Source organism: Oryctolagus cuniculus, chromosome 20 (assembly GCF_964237555.1).
Source record: "Oryctolagus cuniculus chromosome 20, mOryCun1.1, whole genome shotgun sequence".
In the NCBI taxonomy this organism is placed as follows: Eukaryota; Metazoa; Chordata; class Mammalia; order Lagomorpha; family Leporidae; genus Oryctolagus; species Oryctolagus cuniculus.
Genome location: NC_091451.1, coordinates 37,185,311 through 37,204,375, shown reverse-complemented (window position 1 = coordinate 37,204,375; position 19,065 = coordinate 37,185,311). Strand labels below are relative to the sequence as shown.

General features: G+C 58.2%; 1 protein-coding gene across 1 annotated transcript in view; it reads left to right on the top strand.

Annotated features, from left to right (window-relative positions):
- Positions 1 to 19,065, top strand: part of FBLN5 (fibulin 5) — an 81,097-nt gene that overhangs the window by 4,375 nt on the left and 57,657 nt on the right. The window contains exons 3-4 of the mRNA XM_002719596.5: positions 1,097 to 1,148; positions 3,473 to 3,727. Coding sequence (XP_002719642.1) covers positions 1,097 to 1,148; positions 3,473 to 3,727 — 307 coding nt within the window. The remainder of the gene's footprint in view (positions 1 to 1,096; positions 1,149 to 3,472; positions 3,728 to 19,065) is intronic.

Here is a 19,065-nt window from a genome sequence, read left to right as displayed (position 1 = left end):
TTCAATAATTGTCCTGCTCAGGTTGAAAGGGAGGAAGCTTCCTGTTGTCTTTTTCTTAGCAAATGGACTGCCCGTGCCGGCCAGGTCTACTTTGCAGACCTCAGAATCAGGAGCGGAGAACTCTGAGAAGCTGAGAATGAGCAGTGCTCCCGAGTCCTTTTGCGTCAGGGCAGCCTGGCCGTTCCCCAGAAGGGGGGAGCCTGGAGCGTGGGGCCGGGGGTGCCCAGAGGTGATCAGCATCGCTCTTCCTAAAGAAGTGTTTTAAAGCCGGATGAGGGGCAGGTGTTGGCCTGGCCGTCCAGGCGCCCACATCCCACTTCGCTGTGCCTGGGTTTGATTCCTGGCTCCTGACTCCAGCGTCCTGCGAGTGCAGACCCCGAGAGGCAGCAGCTGTAGCCCAAGTGGGTGGGAGGCCTGGCTTGAGCTTTTGGCTCCCATGGCAGGCATTTGGAGAATGAACCCGTGAGTGGGAGCTGTCTATCTCTGTGCCTCTTGCAAGAAAAAATGTTTTTCTAAAGATTTAGTAAATTTGAAAGGCAAGGAGAGAGAGAGAGAGAGAGAGAGAGAGAGAGACCTTGCATCCTCCCCAAATGCCTGCAATAGCCAAGGCTGGAGCCAGGCCACGGCCAGGATCCAGGAACCTCCATGTGGGTTTCCCACGTGGGTGGCAAGGTTCCACAAACGTGGACCGTCTTCTGCATTAACGTGGAGCTGGATCGGAAGTGGAGCAGCCAGCACTCAAGCCGCTGCTCTGATATGGGATACCCACCGACGTCGCAAGTGGCAGCTAACCTGCTGTGCCACCCTGCAGGCCCCGTAAACGCTTCTTTTAGAAAGCGCTTCCTAAGTGTCTGTTAAGAGTGGGCACTAAGACTCGAGATGTGCAGATTCTGGAAAGCATGCCAAGGATGGAGTGATTGTAAGGAAGAGGCGTGAGAGCTAAGGGGAGCTGCAGGGCAGGTGTCGCTCACAATGCCTGCATTTGAAACACCGCTTGCCAGACGTTCTGCAATGCAACTCGAATGCTTTTGTCATGAAAAGGGCCTAAGAAAGCCTGAAATGACCTCACCGGGGTCTCCTTTCTCCTCTCCCACAGCAACAGTGCACAAACGGCTTTGACCTGGATCGCCAGACCGGCCAGTGTTTAGGTATGAGCCCACGCAGATCTCGCTCCGGCCTGGGAGACTCGGGGATGGCCCACTGTGGGGGCCACGGTTGCTCATCGTCATCCAGCCTTTGCTGCCCTGTCCATGGCCACAGCCGGAGACTGTGGTGGCTGAAGTCATGGGTGCCCCTTCCCCCCTCCCCTGCTGAGCCCCGCCTCCAAGGAGATTTCTGTCTGGATTCATCTCCCGGGGCTGCTGGAGTGAGCGAGCGTAGACTTGGCGGCTTGCAGGACACACATCTAAGGCCTCCGTGTCGGTTCCATGGGGGGCCGGCGCATGTGGGCCACGGTCAAGGTGTCAGCGGGGCTGTGTGTCTCTCTGGAAGGCTCCCCTTCCTCGCTGGCCGAATTCAGTTTCCTGGGGCTGCAGCACGGAGCCCCCCTGCTTCCCTGCAGGCTGTCAGCTGAGGACCCCTCCCAGCTTCCCCCATTACTTTGCTGAGGCCCCTGCTCCATCCTCAAAGAACCCCCAGTGAGTCAAGTGCATCGGACGCTTTCCCCCTTGCAGCATCTCCCTGACCCATCCTCTGCCCGTCCCGCTGGTTTTAAGGCCTCGTGTGGTTACCTGGGGTTCCCCTCCCCCCATTTGGTCCAGGATAAGTGCCCCAGCTCAAGGGCAGCTGATTGGCAACCTGCATTTGGTCTACTCCCTTAATTCCCCTTTGCCTTGTCACCTAACCTACTCACATGTCCTGAGGCCTGGGGAGAGGGTGCTGGGGGCAGGGCATTCCCTTGGTACGTTGTCTAGTGGGAGAGAGAGACGTAGACCAGGAACATGGTGACGATGCATTAAAGGCGTTGCCATATGGAAGCAAAGACTACGCTCTGCACTGAGGAGAGGGCGATGCCTTCTGTGCGGGGGGTGTTGAAGCATGAGTAGGCTCCAAGAACAGGGACCCCGGCTGCACGAGCCAAGGCCAGGGGCGGGGAGGACACTGGAGAACATAACTGTTCCCCGCGGAGGGAGCAGACAGAAGCTGAGCGGCAGGCTGTCCCACTCGCCCCCTCCTCGGGCAAGTTCTTCTCTTCTTAGTTACGTTGATTTGGGCCACTTCATTTGTGTTTGTGGAGCTCACATCAGCTAAGAGCCAGCGGGGAGGGAGATGGTGTGAAAGGAGAACTCGCACCCTGGGCACTCTGGGCTTGGCTGTGGCTTGCTGTCAGGCACTTGGATTTGAACATGTACTGTGGGACGGAGATGGGGCCATGGCCTTCTGGCCGATGTCATTCCAGGCTGTCGCCCCTGAGCCTCACCAGCAGGGCTTGGCGTGGGCTTCTCAGGCAGGACGGTGGGCTGAGCGGCCGTTGGGGTTCGGGCGTCTCTTCCCCAGCCTCCCGTCCACACGGAGCAGCCTCCGAGGCTGGTCACGGGGCCCGGGATGCGGAATCAGCTCTGCTGCTCGCTGCCTTCAGCGTTCAGGTCCCTGAGCGCCATTCACGCCCTGGTCAGGCTGATTTTCCGGAGCGCACAGCCCTCGCTTTGCAGGCATGCCAAGCTCTGCACCAGGCTGGCTGCAGGCGGCTCCTGTTTGCTGGCACGGTGGGCGCTGCCTGCAAAGTAAGGCTTTGCTTGCTTAACAAGAACCAGCTCTGGGCCTCCACATCTTCATGCAAGGAGCTCTTTCTCTTCTGTTGGAACAGAAACGGGAGCAGTCCTCGGGCGCATCTCTGTGTGTCAGAGTGTGGTCTGTGCACACCAGGGCTCCCACTCCCAGATACACGCCCTTTCTTTGAGTAGTTAGCTGTGTATTTGCAGGTTGCCTTCTGTTTATGCTAGCTGAGGGTGCTTTTCCTGTGCTGTGGTCGTATAAGATTAAAAATACATTTACATGGGTTTCAAATGTGCGTTCGTTTAAAGAAGGGGTGGGAAACCTTTCTTCTGCCAAGGGCCACATGGACTCTATGGCATCGCCCGCGGGCCGTACAAAATCATCAGCTTAAGAAGTAGCCTGCTGGTGATTGCATTTCGAGTCCTGCCAGCGGCCGCCTTGGTGGGGCCAGCCCGAGTGATTTGGTGGACCTGATACGGCCCGTGGGCTGGCCGTTCCCCATGCCGGGTAAAGGAAAGTAGGAAGCATGAGTTGGCGCAGGGCTGTGCAGACGTGGGCAGAATCGCGATGGAGATATTTGACCAAGTGAGGTCTGGACGATGCCAGCCACTCGGACTTGGTGGGCGCCACCCTGGGTTTTGGGAGCAGGTGCTGGCGCAGTGTGTTTTGGGGTCGTCCCCGGGGGCTGTTGGTCTCCAGCGCGCGGGGCACAGCATGGTCAGGGCCGGCTGACGCTGTCTGTGTGTGGCCCCCGCAGACGTGGACGAGTGCCGGACCATCCCCGAGGCCTGCCGAGGAGACATGATGTGCGTGAACCAGAACGGCGGCTACCTGTGCATCCCGCGGACGAACCCGGTGTATCGAGGGCCCTACTCCAACCCCTACTCGACGCCCTACTCGGGTCCCTACCCGGCAGCTGCCCCACCACTCTCTGCTCCCAACTACCCCACGATTTCCAGGCCTCTCATCTGCCGCTTTGGGTACCAGATGGACGAAGGCAACCAGTGTGTGGGTGAGTAGCCGCCACCCTTGCGGCCTTGCCTGAACCCAGCCTCAGGCGCCGTTTGCTACCCTTCGGAGCAGCCGGGAGCCCTCGGCCGGCCTTCCGCAGGCTCCTGTCCCTCTGAGCGCCCGCGTCTCTGCTCCCGTCCCAGCCACAGGATTCAGTTTGCTGTTCCGGTTACAGGCCTCCCAAAAGCCATTCTGTTCTCTGTTACCTTTTGTCCGTCATCTGTGTTTGAAGACCAAGCTCGTGTTTTTTCAGTGAACCAACAAACGCGTCCGGTCAGACTTAGGATGTGAATCCCAGAGAGAAGTTCTAGAAGGGGTCAGAGCTGTGTCTCCAGCAGCCGTCATCTGTGAAAGGAACGTGTGCACCTGCAGAAGGGGCCACTGTGGGAAGAACCTGGGTTTCCTGGGTGGGAACCGAAGCTCTTAGGAAAAGGGGCCTTGTCACTCCCCCTCTTCGTGGAGGAACGACACAGGACCCTGCGCTGTTCTTTCGTCTGCTCGGCCCTCCCCGGGTTTGCTGCTGGTTCTTCCCGGGTTGGCTACCGTCCCTTCCACCTCCGTGGAAGGGCGGTTCCCCCTGCCACTTTCCCCACTTCCGTGGGGGAGCGGCACACCGCCGGCCGGCTCTCTCAGGGGCTGCACAGGTGTTCCTTCAGATAGATGTTCCTGGTGCATGTTGTCTCTCTCCTCCTTTATAGTCCTCTTCCACCAATCCCAACTCTGCTACCCACAATGCCGAGTACGCTGCTCTCCTCCAATCAGGAGCAGGTCCTGCTGTTTATTGGCTGAACTGGAGGCAGCTGTGTAGAAGCTGTTTCCTCCTCTCCCAGCGCCATATTGTGGGAGAGCAGATGCATAGAATAAGTCTTAATTCCAGTAACTTAGTCTAGTCCGAGTTGCTCCCCACAGGGCCTCCCTGTGGGTTCTCAGAGCAGGGAACTCTGGGAAGAGGATGGTGTCAGATGCCAGGGCCCCCGAGGAGGTGGCGAGGGTGTGGCCACACCTGGGAGTTTTACCTCCATTGACCAGTGTGGCCTTGGAGGACACTCTCCTGCGGTCTGTGCTGGTCCCTTTTCCTGTGGTTAAAGTCTGTGACTGTCTCCAGCTCGGGGAGGCGGTCTAAAGGAGGGCCACAGGCTTTTTTGATCGTGTACCCCACCTGCACAAGCTTTGTGCTTGGATCCCCCGTCCTGTGCACATCGGCAAGTTATGTGCATGTCCTGTGGTACACAGCTCAGAGTACAAAGCGCGCATGAAAACTTAAAAGAATTTGGTGAAACCAATCGGAATGGAAGTTCTAATATTTTCCTTCCTATAACCTTGGACTTGGAGAGACCGCTGGGCTACCGTGTCGGGAGGTACGTGTCGGTTTCAGGGTTCTGGCGGGTTCTCCTGTGACCAGCAGTTGGAGAGACTGTGCTGGTCGCCTCATTAAGGTGTCTGTGTGTTTGTGTGAATGTGCATTTGCACTCAGCTGTGTGTGAACGGTGCGCACTCAGGCGTCCTTCAGAGCGACAGGGGAGAACCCTGACCCTCATCGTCCACCTTCCTGGTCTCGAGGGGCAGGGGGTGTGTGGAGGGGGGAGGGCGAGTGCACACGCTGGTTGGTGTTCACCGTGAGTGTCAGTGAGTGTGCAAAGGGAAGGTGTGGACCTGGGCGAGCTGAGCCCCCCAGCCTCGGTGGTCGGAGGGTGCCATACTCCCTTGGGACCCGCAGCAGAGCAGCAGGCCACCGTCAGTGAAAGGACCTCTGCAGCCGTCCTTGTCTCCTGGACGGGGCACGCGCACCCCACGGCTGGGTAACCGCAGAGCGGGGTGTGAGTCTGGCTGCCCTGACTTCCCAGCTCCAGGCTCCTAGCTGTGCACCACGGCCTTTCCCTTCTGGTAGAAATGATCCCCAAAGAAAGCGTGGCATCGCAGAGTGGGGCAGCGCTGCCCTCCGGGATTTCACGTGGGGCCGGATAAGCCCGGCGGCAGGGACCCAGGTTTGGGACGGGAGCCCCGGGTGGTGGCGGTGCAGGCAGCTCTGGCTGTCTCGGGCCCTCCTGCCGGCCCCTGTTTGCAGAACAGCTGGGAGCTGCTGCCAGGCTCTGCAGTGTTGCCCTCTCTCTTGCCAGGGTCTTAGTGCCCTTGACAATGAGGACACGTCTGGGAAGCCTATTCATCCCCAGTCCCTGTGACGTCATGCCATGTAGGGCTCTGAACCTGCCACATAGGACATACAGCGCCTTCATAATGGTGCCTTTGTAATCTAGGAACCCTGGGGAGGACTGGCACCAGGCCCACCCCGGCCAAAGTGCCTGGCATTATTCATTTGGCAGCCCGGGTTCCTTCTGACTTCCCTTCGCCCCACCCTGGTTTCCTGACTTGCAGAGGGCTTTGAGCCCAGCCCGGGGCTGTCCCTCTGGGCATTGTGAGATCGGGCCTCCGGGGCAGTGAGCAAGAGCAGGGGTGGACAGGCCAAGCTCTTCCTCCCCGGGACTGGGATGGGAGCAAGGGGGCCTGGGAACAGGCTGTGGGGATGCAGGGCGCCAAGGTGGCAGAAGTGAGCCGGGGAGGTGCAGCCCGGGTGGGCCCTGCATGGCGGGAGGAGGCCAGGGTGTCCCGGATGCAGCTCTGATCTGGCGCAGGCAGCACCCAGCAAGCCCTGTGCAGTCAGGAGCGCTGGGAAGAGTCCCGGGAGAGGAGGACGATTCCAGAGGCATCGCCCCCGCCCCCCCGCAGTACAGCGAGGGCACGGCAGCCATCGCAGTAACAAGGAGGTGGCTGCAGGGGTTGAACGCTGACCTGGTGCTCGTGTGCCAGGGTCTGGGCAGGAATTAGCGAACTGAGCCCTCACAGCAGCGCTAGGAAGGAGAATTGCAGGTTATTCCTGTTACACCTGCAAGGGCAGCGCAGCACAGAGAAGCTAAAAACCTGGGCAGGGTCACACAGCGAGTGAAGAGCCGAGCCGGGATTGAAGCAGTCAGGAGAGGAGATGGAAACGCAGTGAATGAAAGGTTTGTCTGTGAGCTCTTAGAGGGGCGGTTCTGAAGAAAGAGTGAAAATAAGGGCTTTTCCCTGCTCACTCTGTATTTATTTATTTGAAATCCAAAGCCAGAGAGAGAGAGGGAAAGACACAGAGAGATCTGTCATCCACTGGTTCACTCCCCAAATGCCTGCAGCAGCCAGAGCTGGGCCAGTCTGAATGAAGCCAAGAGCCCCAAACGCCGTCCGGGTCTTGGTGTGGGTGGCAGGAACCTAAGAGGTTGAACCATCGCTGGCTTTCCTCTCAGCTGTGTGTTAGCAGGAGGTTCGATTGGAAGTGGAGCAGCCACGACTCCGAGCAGGCGCTGCGACGTGGCACGCAGGTGTTGCAAGAGGCGTCTGGACTGCTGCACCCCACACCTGCCCCTGGCCTGAGGTCTGAGTCCACAGGCCCCCAGGTGTACTGCTGGATCGTCCAGACACTGTCACAGGTGGGGGAACCATGACCCACAGTGGAGGACATGTCGTGTCACAGAGGAAACTGGTGTCTTGGCTGGAGTTCCCGGCTGGTGGGAACGTGTCCCCCAGACCCCAGACCCTCGGGAGAGCCGGCACCTGGGGAGCCCCATGGACCTGGTGGCTGGGGGGAGGAAGGAGCTGCCGGGCAGCCATCCCAACTCTTCTGGCCAGAATTCTCTTGTTGATGGTTGGTGTGTACAAGCTGGCAGAGGCCGACACCTGTGGACGCTTTTGGAGGATGGCTGGAGTTGGCCTGAGGCTTTCTTTGGAGTTATGTTTTCCTGAAATCTAGCCTCTGTTTAGTCCGCCGATGTTTTTGAAGTGCCTCATTGGTAGCAGGCTCTGTCCTGTGCACCACGGGGGCCTCGGGCCTGGGCTCAGCCCCTGGGCTCTGTCCAGGGCTGGTGGGCAAGGGGAGAGATGAGCACAGCAGCCTCTGGGAGGGTCCTGAGACAAGGCAGACCTGGGGCGGCTGCTGGGGTGGAGGCCGCTGGACTTGGCCTTGATGTGAAAATGTAGTGAAGGCTTAATTTTTAAAAATTTTTTATTTATTTGAAAGGCAGAGTTAGAGAGGAGGAGAGACAGAGAGAGAACTCTTCTATCTGCTGGTTCATTCCCCAAATGGCTGTAGAGGCCAGGACTGGGCCAGGCTGAAGCCAGGGGCCTGGAGCTTCTTCTGGGTCTCCCCTGCAGGTGCAGGAGCCCAAGTACTTGGACCACCTTCCACTGCCTTCCCAGGCCATAGCAGGGAGTTGGATTGGAAGCAGAGCAGCCAGGTCTCGAACCAGCACCTATATGGGATGCCGGTGCTGCAGGTGGAGGCTTAACCTTCTATGCCACTGCGCCGGCCCCTGGCCTAATTCTTTAAAACCTTTAAAATGACCTCTGGACACACTCACCTGGCAGGCCTCAGAAGGCTTTGCCCGGCTAAGGCCTGGGGAGACTTTGCTCAGAATCTGCTTCCAGATGCCAGTGGGGCCTGGGTTTATTTCAGTTGTGGAACTGAGCCGTGGGAAGCCGGTCGGTACAGCGTTTGTGGGTAAGACAGGGCTGGGAGTGTGACCATGAGAGAAGAGTGGGCAGCCTTCAATCCTGCAGACCTTTCGCGTTCTCCTGGGGGCCCCTGGCTGGGCTTGTAACTTGAAGCCGAGTTCTCAGGCTGAGAACAGATGCAGAACCCGCGAAGCCAAAGCCGTGCGGTTCTTGAGCTTTCGAGGGTGTTGGGACCAAGCAGATCCAGGAGGGAGGCGGGGGCTGCACCTGGATTGAGGCGGGGGCTTCACCTGGATTGAAGCAGGGGCTGCAGGTGGAAGTGGAACAGCCGGGTCTCTAGCCAGTACTATGAAATGGGATGCTGGTGTCACAGGTAGCCCACTGCACCACAACACTGGCCCTGATGGTTGAATCCTTACTGCTCTGCAGCAGGGGGAGTTGGGGTTAACCTGCGTTTCCGGGGACCTCAACAGAGAGGCCCCCGGGAAGCTGTCTGGAGCAGCACCGCTGAGTGCCAGTGTGTGGGAATCCCCAGGAGAAAGATTCCAACCCAGGGGGCCTGGGGTGGGGCAGGTGCCAGCCCAGGGACCACACTTGGAATAGCAAGGCCTCGTCCATCGGGCTGTTCTTAGAACTGCGTTTAGAGAAAGCCAGAAGCCTTGTTTTGTTTATGTAACTCCTGGACTGCTTGAACTTGTGAGAAGAACTTATTACTTTTGTTTAGAAATAAACAAAAACTCAAAAGAAATGACCTGACAGTTTCATGGGGAAGGGGAGCAGGTGAGATGAGGACTCTGCAGGTGGCTGCTCCCCGGCTGTGCGGCACTCGGAGGGTCCCTGGGCCTCCCCGGTCTAAGTGTCATTATCTGTAAGATGAAGGGGTGGTCTTCCATTAGGGGGTCCGTGAATAGAAATCAAGGCATCTGTTTTCATGGATTTTTGCGCTGACTTCTCACTGAAATTCATCACTACTGTCCAGTGTGGAGGCAGCAAGCCACAGGACTGTCAGCAGCTCCTGGGACAACCAGAGACTCGACTAGTGACACCTCACTCCCCAGCAGTGGCAGTGGTTTTGAAATACTTTGATGTGTTTGCAACAAATTTTGAAATGCTATTCATGCATATCACTACGTCAAGGTGTAGAAGATATTAGATCTGCTGCCTAATCTTGTTTTTTTTTTTTTTTTGAATGTTTGTTTATTTATTTATTTGAAAGGCAAAGAAAGAGAGAGATCTTCCATCTGCTTGTTCACTCCCCAGATGCCCACAACAGCCAGATGCGGGCCAGGCGGAAGCCAGGAGCCAGGAGCTAGGTCTCCCATGTGGGTGGCAGGGATTCAAGCCTGCAGGCCATCTTTGCTGCCTTCGTGGGCACATTAGCAGGAAGCCGTATCAGAAGGGGAGTAGCTGGGACTTGAACCTGCTCTCTGATAGGGGCTGCCAATGTGGGAGGTTTTCATTGCAAGCCACGGGTTCACCTGCTGCACCACAGTACCAGCCCCGATCTTGTTATTTGATGACACTGATTAAGAAGCATAGGAGAAGTCTTCAAAAAAAGGTCTCGGGAATGTACATTGTGAAAAGACTATACAATTTTTTTTTTTTTTTTTTTTTTTTCACCAGAGTAAATCTGTGTTTTGATTCCATTTCCAGGACATTTCTGACTCCCCGTGTGTGACTCTGCGTGGGTGTGACTTGGGCACACCTTTTAAGAGAAAGTTTTGATAAACGTCTTTCAGTGTGGTTGGCTTCCTTTGTAACCCTATGCATTTGATTTTGTGCAAGTAAAAACCTTTTCCTAAGCGAGGGGCCTGGGGCTTCCTCACTGCAGGACAGGTGCGTGGCACCCACACCGCAGGCCCTCCCCCTCCCCCTTCCCAGCGTCAGGGAGCATCAGCTTTGTGTCCAGACGGTCTGGGTTTCCTGTAATCTTTCTAACCTGGGCAGCGGGGGCTGTGGCTCTCTGCTGCTCGCCAGTGTTTTGGCAAGTTCCCCATTCGTGAGGCGGCCCCGCCCACGGCGGCAGCTGGGCCGGAGCTTGGTGAGGTCAGTGCGGGTGGGGCCTCCGCTGTGGGGCCAGCCCCGCCTCGAGTCGCCTCCCCAGGGCCTAGTGAGGCGGTTTTCTCAATGACCTCCATATTGTTCTTGGCTCTCCTCTTACGCTGCTGGGTACGGTCGTGTTTCTTTTCATTATATTTCACTCTGGAGTTGGCCCGTTGTGTGGGAAGAGCAAGAGGATGGATCAAGTGTGGGTTTTTAACAGCGGGACTATTCAGTTCTGCCTCTGATGGTCCTGGCAAAGGGGCTGGTGACCGGGACTCCAGGGAGTGGCGGGCGGGGGACAGGAGGTGGCAGTTGCCACGTAGCCACAGGCTGCCCGAATCAGTGGGCGGGTGTGTGGGGATCCATCTGTTAGAAGTGTAGTGGTGGCCGGCGCCGCGGCTCACTAGGCTAATCCTCCGCCTGCTGCGCTGGCACACCAGGTTCTAGTCCCGGTCGGGGCGCCGGATTCTGTCCCGGTTGCCCCTCTTCCAGGCCAGCTCTCTGCTGTGGCCAGGGAGTGCAGTGGAGGATGGCCCAGGCCCTTGGGCCCTGCACCCCATGGGAGACCAGGAGGAGCACCTGGCTCTTGCCTTTGGATCAGCGCGGTGCGCCGGCCACAGCGGCCATTGGAGGGTGAACCAACGGCAAAGGAAGACCTTTCTCTCTCTCTCTCTCACTGTCCACTCTGCCTATCAAAAAAAAAAAAAAAAAGTGTAGCGGTTCTGCCTTCTCTTTTGTTGTCAAGCCTGGTGGTAGATGCTTTTTTCCTTAAAAACTTGTTTATTTGAAAGGCAAAGAGAGAGACAACAGGGGAGGGAGAGATCTTCCATCTGCCGGTTTGCTTCTCAAATGCCCTCAGCAGCCAAGGATGGGCCAGGCTGAATCCAGGAGCCAGGAGTTCAATCCGGGTCTCCCCCATGGGTGGCAGGGATCCAAGTGCTCAGCCCACTTTCTGCTGCTGTGGCTGGAATTGGTGGTGGAGCTGGGACTTGAACCCAGGCTCCGCTACTACGGGATGAGGGCATCCCAAGTGATATCTTAACTATGATACCGACATCTAGCCCCAGATTATTTTTTTTAAAGATTTATTTATTTTATTTGAAAGGCAGAGTTGCAGAGAGGCAGAAGCAGAGAGAGAGAGAGAGAGAGAGAGAGGTCTTCCATCCGCTGGTTCACTCCCCAAATGGCCTCAGCGGCTAGAGACGAGCTGATCTGAAGTCAGGAGCCAGGAGCTTCCTCCAGGTCTCCCACCTGGGTGCAGGGGCCCAAGGACTTGGACCATCTTCCGCTTTCCGAGGCCACAGCAGACAGCTGGATAAGAAGTGGAGCAGTAGGGACTGGAACCGGGACTGTGGGCAGCGGCTCTACCCGCTATGCCGCAGCACCGGCCCCCAGCCCCAGGTTTTTTTCAAGCATCCTTTTGGACCTGCATTGACTGTGCCATTGTGGGTGGTGGAACAGAGTCACTCACATAGGTTTCTGTACCCTAATCAGCGGCTTCTGCAAGTGTCCTCATTGCTGTACCGTGTGTGGATGGTGGCCACAGGGCGTCTGCTGCTCCACTCCTGCCCCACGCCATGCACAAAACAGAGTGATTCTGGACGCCTCTGTGCTATCAGGAATGGATTAAAGGAAATGAAGAAGTGAAAAGGCCTTGAGTTGTTTGTGGTTGCACAGAGTGAAGCTTGTGACACAGGCGGGCATCCCATACTGGAGTGCTGGGTAGAGTGCCTGCTACTCCTCTTAGGATCCAGCTTCCTGGAAAAGCAGCAGATGCTGGCCCAAGGGCTTGGGCCCCTGCCACCCCGTGGGAGGCCCAGATGGAGCTCTGGGCTTCAGCCTGACCCACACAGGGTTGTTGTGGCCATTTGGGGAGTGAACCAGCAGATGGAGATCTCTCTCTCTCTCACTCTACCTTTCAAATAAATAATTTTTTTTTTTAAAGGAGCGACTAAAAAGACATACTAATGTAAGGCATTCGCTTGGTGGAAAATATATGCCCAGATACGCTACAACTGATGGAAACTGTGCATTAGGGACCACAGCTGATGTTGCAACATAAATCACGTCTGATAGGCCCAGGCTGTAACATCTGCTGTTAGGAAAAGAAAAGGAGCTCTTCATTTTTCTTTTTTTTTTTTTTTTTTTTTTTTTTTTTTGACAGGCAGAGTGGACAGTGAGAGAGACAGAGAGAGAAAGATCTTCCTTTTGCCGTTGGTTCACCCTCCAATGGCCGCCGCTGCAGCCGGCGCACCGCGCTGATCCGATGGCAGGAGCCAGGATCCAGGTGCTTTTCCTGGTCTCCCATGGGGTACAGGGCCCAAGCACCTGGGCCGTCCTCCACTGCACTCCCTGGCCATAGCAGAGAGCTGGCCTGGAAGAGGGGCAACCGGGACAGAATCCGGCGCCCCGACCGGGACTAGAACCCGGTGTGCCGGCGCCGCAAGGTGGAGGATTAGCCTATTGAGCCACGGCGCCGGCCCTAGCTCTTCATTTTTCAAAGGACTTGGGGAGCGAGCCGTTTGTCGCACAGGGAGCAGTGGGAAGGAGTGTGATGCGGGGTGCAGAGCCTGGCTTAGACTCATGGCCAGGTGCATGGTACAGTACTTACCTTGTGGGCTGTGTTTTGTTTTCTTTTTAATTACCAGATTTGAGAGGCAGAGAGAGGAGAGTTCCACCTGCTGGCTCAGGCCTCCAGGTGCCTGCAGGTGGCCTGGCCTGGGCCGGACACTGGGCACTCAAGCTGGGCCTCCCGTGTGCGTGGCAGGGACCGGGCCCCTGAGTCATCGCTCCTGTATCCCAGGGTTTGCATCAGCAGAGAGCCGGAGTCAGAATCTGGAGCCAGGAGCCAGAAGTCAAGTTCAGATTCTCTGATATGGGTGGGATGGGCCTCTTAACGCTAGGCCAAACACCTGCCCCAAACGGCTTAGTTTTGAGGTTTGCCTGCCTGTCTGATGGCCCGGTCTGTGCTTCCCAGGTGGCCGCTGCCGTCACTTCCCGCACCTGCAGGCTCTTTCTGTTGCGGGGGCAGAACTCCGCTTGCCCCCGTCGTAGCAGGCTCTGCGCAGTCGCGGGGCCAGAGGCGTGGTGGGCGTGTGCTGGCTGCTGTCTGGGAGGGTTGGCCGGGAACTCCTTCCCCTTGTGATCTCTCCTGGGCGCCGCTGTGCTCTGACCCTGCCCAGCCTTCCGCTGGGCCCTTGTAGGCTCTGGGAGTGCTCAGCGGCAACAGGGGTGCCCTTGCTCTCCTCTCCCTAGGGCTGCCAGCCTCTCAGGACTCATGCACTGCACTGGCCACGGGGTGCCCCAGCCCAGCAGGCAGACCCCCCGCAGAGAGACCCACGAGCCACACAGCCTCCCTCCCTGGCCTTGAGCTCGGGGCCAAGAAGGTCGCAGCTCCCTGGCAGCCGGGGTGTGTGCACTGTCCACAGGCTCTCACCTTTCATAACGGAGGGACTGGGTGTCAGGGTTGGGGAATGGGTGGGGTGCTTTGGGGGTTCCTGGAGCGCAGGCACTGCACCAGCATCCACTGCTTATCCATGGCAGCTGGCAGAGTGAGCGCTCAGTGAGTGATGTTTGTGGCCGGCACTGTGGTGTAACAGGTCAAGCTGCTGCCTGTGACGCTGGCATCCCATATGGGTGCTGGTTCGAGTCCCAGCTGCTCCACTTCTGATCCAGCTCCTTGCTGGTGTGCCTAGCATAGCAGTGGAAGAATGCCCAAGACCTTGGGCCCCTGCACCCACGTAGGAAACCCAGAAGAAGCTCCTGGTGCCTGGCTTTGGCCTGGCCCAGCCCTGACCATTGCGGCCATTTGGGGAGTGAACCAGCGGATGGAAGTTCCCTCTCTCTCTGTCCCCCTCTCTGTGATGCTGCCTTTCAAATAAATAAAATAAATCTTAAAAGAAAAAGTCAAACAGATGGGTGGATGGCAGGAAGGAGGGAGGGTGTGGGTGCTGTTGAACTCAGGCGAGTGGGGAAGCCTCCTTTCTCTCTCTCATGCTCACTCTACCGCACCCCCTGCTCCTGCCTCGCCTGGCGCTGGCTGCCGAGAGGGGCGCCGTGTCTGGCCACGCCCTGCCTGGTGCCGGGCACCGCTGGTGCTCAAGTGAGTGCTGTGTGGACTCCAGCAGAGCTGAAGGGTGGAGGAGATGCCAGGGGAGACGCCGCAGCGTGGGTGAACTTCACAGACTGCCAGAGCCACGCTCCCTCCCCCCGCGGGCACCCTGGGTGCCTGTGCCCTTCACCCCAGGCAAGGACCTGTTAGAAGAAAGACCGGCTCTCAGGTGTCCACCGCCAGCCACACCCAGCTCCTCGCACAACTCCAGAGGGCGCCGTTCAGCTGGATTACGTGTCACTGTCACCCCTGGAGCCCAGCAGCCACCCCAGGGCTCCTGCCTGTCCTGAACTCAGCGGGGCGTGCTTGGGGACGCCCCGATGCCATCTCCCTGGGGCTGGCAGGGAGAGAGCATTCACAGGATTCCTCCCCTCAGGGGGCCTCAGACAGCGGCCTGACCTCCCACTTCCCTGCAGCGTGGCGGGGCTGGGCCGGCGGGGCGGTGACCCTGGGGGGCTGGTGGGTGCCGTCTGACTTTACTTGGAGCACGAGCATTTGCGGAAACCCAGCCAGAATTGATTTACGAGCTGCACATATTTCACAGGTCTTTACGCGGCCCCCGGGATCAGTGAGGTCAGACAGAACAGACTTCGCATCCGGAATCAGTATGAAATTGGCATCTTGCGCCGTTCCCATGGGGCGCGGGGGATAATGATTCAAGGGAGATTATGTGAAACAAACGCAAAGACACACAGCAGTGCCAACGGTGCCTCATCCGCTGTCAGAGGGAAGACAGCGATGGTTTCCGGCGTCGGCCGAGTGAGGGGTTGGCCATCCTTGGCTGGATCCACAAGGAAGCCCGAGGGGCCGGCATTACTTGGAGAGTGGCTGAGCTCAGAGCAGACTTAGCAGTGAGCACGGCGCCCTGTGCCCCTCCTCTGGCGTGCGCTCCGGCGCTGTGATGAGCAGACATTTGGGATTATTTATTTAACATCTCTCCACCCAGCAGGAGAGGAGACTGGCTGTCTTGCTCAGTGTTGTTGTGATCCTGGTGTCTGATAAATATTTGCTCAGTGAACAGAAAAGCCGCAACGTGGAGGAGTGCATGTGTGGGACTCAAATGAGGAAGAGAAATTGATTGTCTCCCGGGTGGAGTGCGTTGTCCAGATAGGCCGATTTGTTATCGCTCGTGGGTGTGTCTGTTCAGTTACTGCTCGAGTTGGGGTCTGTGCTTTGCATCCAAAGGTCAATCAGACATCACCACCACCCTGGGGGCATCCCAGTCTCTTGGCAGGACTTGAGCGGGTTGGTAGGAAATCCAGGGGCCAACGCATGAGTGTCAGCCCAGTGGAAGGGGATGGCAGTGAAATGCGACCCCAGGACACTGGTCAGCCCTGGCTGCAGTGACCACAGAGAGATTCTGGCCTTGTTCATGACGCAGATGCTTGTTGACCACTTCTCTGTGTGGACACCGCCAAGGGCTGGGAGGAGAACTCAAGCCCCCTGAGCTTCCCAGCTGAGCGGGTGGGGGTGGGGGTGGGACAGGGTGCCCGTACGTGAGCACTCAGCGCCTTCCCACATGCCAGAGGGCGAGAAGTGATGGACGAGAGCAGGTGCTCTGGGTGCCTGCGTGGGAACGGACAGGCCGGCCCGGAGGGGAATCTGTGCAGGATTGAGGAGGATTTCGTCTCGGTGGGGAAGGGCGTCTGGGTGGGGAGCAGCGTGAGCACAGGCCCGGAGGGGAGAAAGTTCCCAGCGTGGGGTGGGCGTTGGCCGGGCGGCCGTGGTGCTGCTTCGGGAGCTCACATCCCGTATCCCAGTGTCTGGGTTCAGGTCCCGGCTCTGCTTCCTGGTCCAGCTTCCTGCTCGTGTGCACCCTGGGAGGCTGCAGGTGATGGCTCAAGTAGTTGGGGCCCTGCCGCCCACAGGGGAGACCCACATGGAGTTCCTGGCTCCAGCTTCAGCCTGGTCCAGCCCTGGCTGTTGTGGGCATTTAAGGAGTGAACCTGTGGATGAAAGATTCTCTGTCTCTTGCTCGCTTGCTCTCTCTCTGTGTCTCTGCCTTTCTTTCTTTTCTTAAAAAAATTATTTATTTATTTGAAAGTCAGAGTTACAGAGAGAAGGAGAGAGAGAAGAGAGGTCTTCCATCCTCTGGTTCACTCCCCAGATGGCTGCAATGGCTGGAGCTGTGCCGATCTGAAGCCAGGAGCCAGGAGCTTCTTCCAGGTCTCCTACATGGGTGCAGGGACCCAAGCACTTGGGTCATCTTCCACTGCTTTCCCAGGCCACAGCAGAGAGCTGGATTGGAAGTGGGGCAGCCAGGTCTCGAGCCAACGCCCATATGGGATGCCGGTGCTGCAGGCGGCGGCTTTACCTGCCTTGCCACAGCGTCAGCCCCCACTCTGCCTTTCATAAGGAAATGAAGTTCCTGGCACGTTGAGGAGTACTGGTGGGAGCCAGCCCTGGGCCTGAGCCCCCTGGTCACCTGGCTGCAGGCGATGCCCAGCGTGACTGTAGCTTGGATGCAGATTGGAGGCAAGGCAGACGCAGACCGAGCGAGGAGGCTAAGAAGGGTGGCTGAGCTGGGCCGAGGGGCCCTGAACACCAGGCGTCCACAGGGACTTTGTTCTGGGACTGTGGGTGTTGATGGGGCAGTGGCAGGCCTGCCTGTGTTTGAGGATTCCGGGGCCTTGGCCTCACCGCAGCACAGCAGTGAGCTTGGCGGGGCTGGGGGTGGGGGGCTCCGGTTGCTGCTCTTTCTGGGCTCCGTTTCCTCCTCTGTGCCAGAGGGGCTGCACCGTAGTCTCCAAAGCTCCCTGTGGCCCGGACCACTCAGGGTGTGAAGGTGCGGGGACAGCCAGGTGAGGGGTGGCTCCTGGGGCCGTCTCCTTTCCCTGGAGAGGGTGATCTTGCAATTCGTTCATGCTGTAGCGTGGGGGGATTACTGGGCTACCTTGTACACGTATCCCTGCCATGTCCCCGGGTCCTGGGCCCAGCCGGCCTCTAAGCGTGAAACAGAGATGCACCCGGTACCGAGTGCCCCTGGGAAAGGTGACAGCCCCGGCCCCAAGCACGATGCGGGCACCTGGCACTGCCTTGGTAACACCTGGGGAGAGTTGGCAAGCAGCCGGAGTGGAACACAAGAACCCTATTAGCTTCACCAGCAGGCAGGACGCCAGGACCCCACACTCAGACGCTGCCGGGAGAGACACTCCCCCCCCCCCCCCCCCGCCCCGGCACCGGACCATGGAACAGAATCTTTTCCCAGGATTATTTTTAATCTTGTTTCGCTCCAGAGCGATGAGCAGCGGCCAGGGAGCAGTGGCAGGGCCTGTGGTCTGTTGGTTTCTTAGTGTGGGAGGTTGGATTCTGTGGTTACATCCTCAGCTGACTCCCTCCGTGGCGATGATTCCTGCTTGAACACTGCCTTCCTTCCCAGACGCTCCCGTATCCCCGGCTCGCTGACTCGCAGAGCAGCCCTGTGGGGAAGGCGGGCGCAGCGGTGACTCCGCAGCAGGGCTCCGGGCTGTCCCGGCGTCCCAGGGCTCTTTCTGTGGCTAAGGCTGTCCAGCATGCCAGGGCTTGTCCTCTTGCCCACGTTCGGGTCCTGCTTGTCCCGTGAGGGCCCCGCTGGTTCACAGCCCGCCCTGGCCTCCTTTCCCTTCCTCTTGCCCACCTCAGGGCCCTTGCACAGGCTGTCTGGTGTTGGGAGCTAGCCCTCCCCCGCCTCTGCACTTTGCTGACTTGTTCCCTTCTCTCAGGCTTCATCTCAGTTTCTGGTCACCTCCTTAGGGGACCCTTCCCTGACTGCCCTGAGCCAGGGACACCGCAGCCCCTGTCGTTATCTGTCACAAACTAGAGCACATGTGAACCGTCTGCGGAGCTTTGACCGTGACCTGCTGGGTTTCTGATTCAGGTGGTCTGGTGCGGGTGGGGGCGGGGTCTGCCGGTGGGTGCCACACCTTGAGAAGCCCTGGCTGACAGCTCCCCTCCCTGTCATGCCTGGTTTGTTATCCTTTCATTCTCTTAGCTGTAAACTGTGGGACGGTGAGAAACTCGCCTTGTTTCCTGCTGTGCCCAGAGCCTGGTTCACCACTGCTGCCTGATGAGTATTTGGGCACCGACCACACCGAAGGCCCAGTCAGGTCCCTGGCTCTGTACTACAGGTCATCCCTCAGTGTCTGGTGGGCATTGGGTCCAGGATCCCCCCTGAATACCAGAATTCATGGATGCCCAAGTCCCTTCTATAAAGTGGCACAGGATTTGCCTATGCCCCGTGCACATCCTCCTGTAGCCCTAAGTCATCCCTGGGTTACCTACAAGACCTAATACAATAGAAACGCGAGCAGCTGTTGGTCTGTCTATGTCACGTGCAGTACAGGTGCAGTTTAAAAACTCATTTGCACCAACGTTGGTTGACCTGTGCACGCGGAGCCCTCTGGAATGGACAGGGAGGGCCAGCCCATCAGCCTGCCCCCGAGAAGGAGGGACGCCAGGGAGCTGCTTGGTCTGGTCTCTCTACTGCCTTCTTCTTTTCTTAAATGACTTGAGAAACAGCGTGCGCCCATCTGCTGGCTCCCTCCCAGCTGGGGCTGGGCCAGACTGGAGCTGGAAACTAGGGACTCCGTCCAGGTCTCCCACGTGGAGGCATCACCACTGCCCCCGAGGGTGCGCGTTAGCAGGAAGCTGGAGCCCAGGTGCCCTGATATACCGTGGGCGTCTTAGCTGCTCGGCCGGATGCCCACCCCTCCATTACCTTTCCCTTT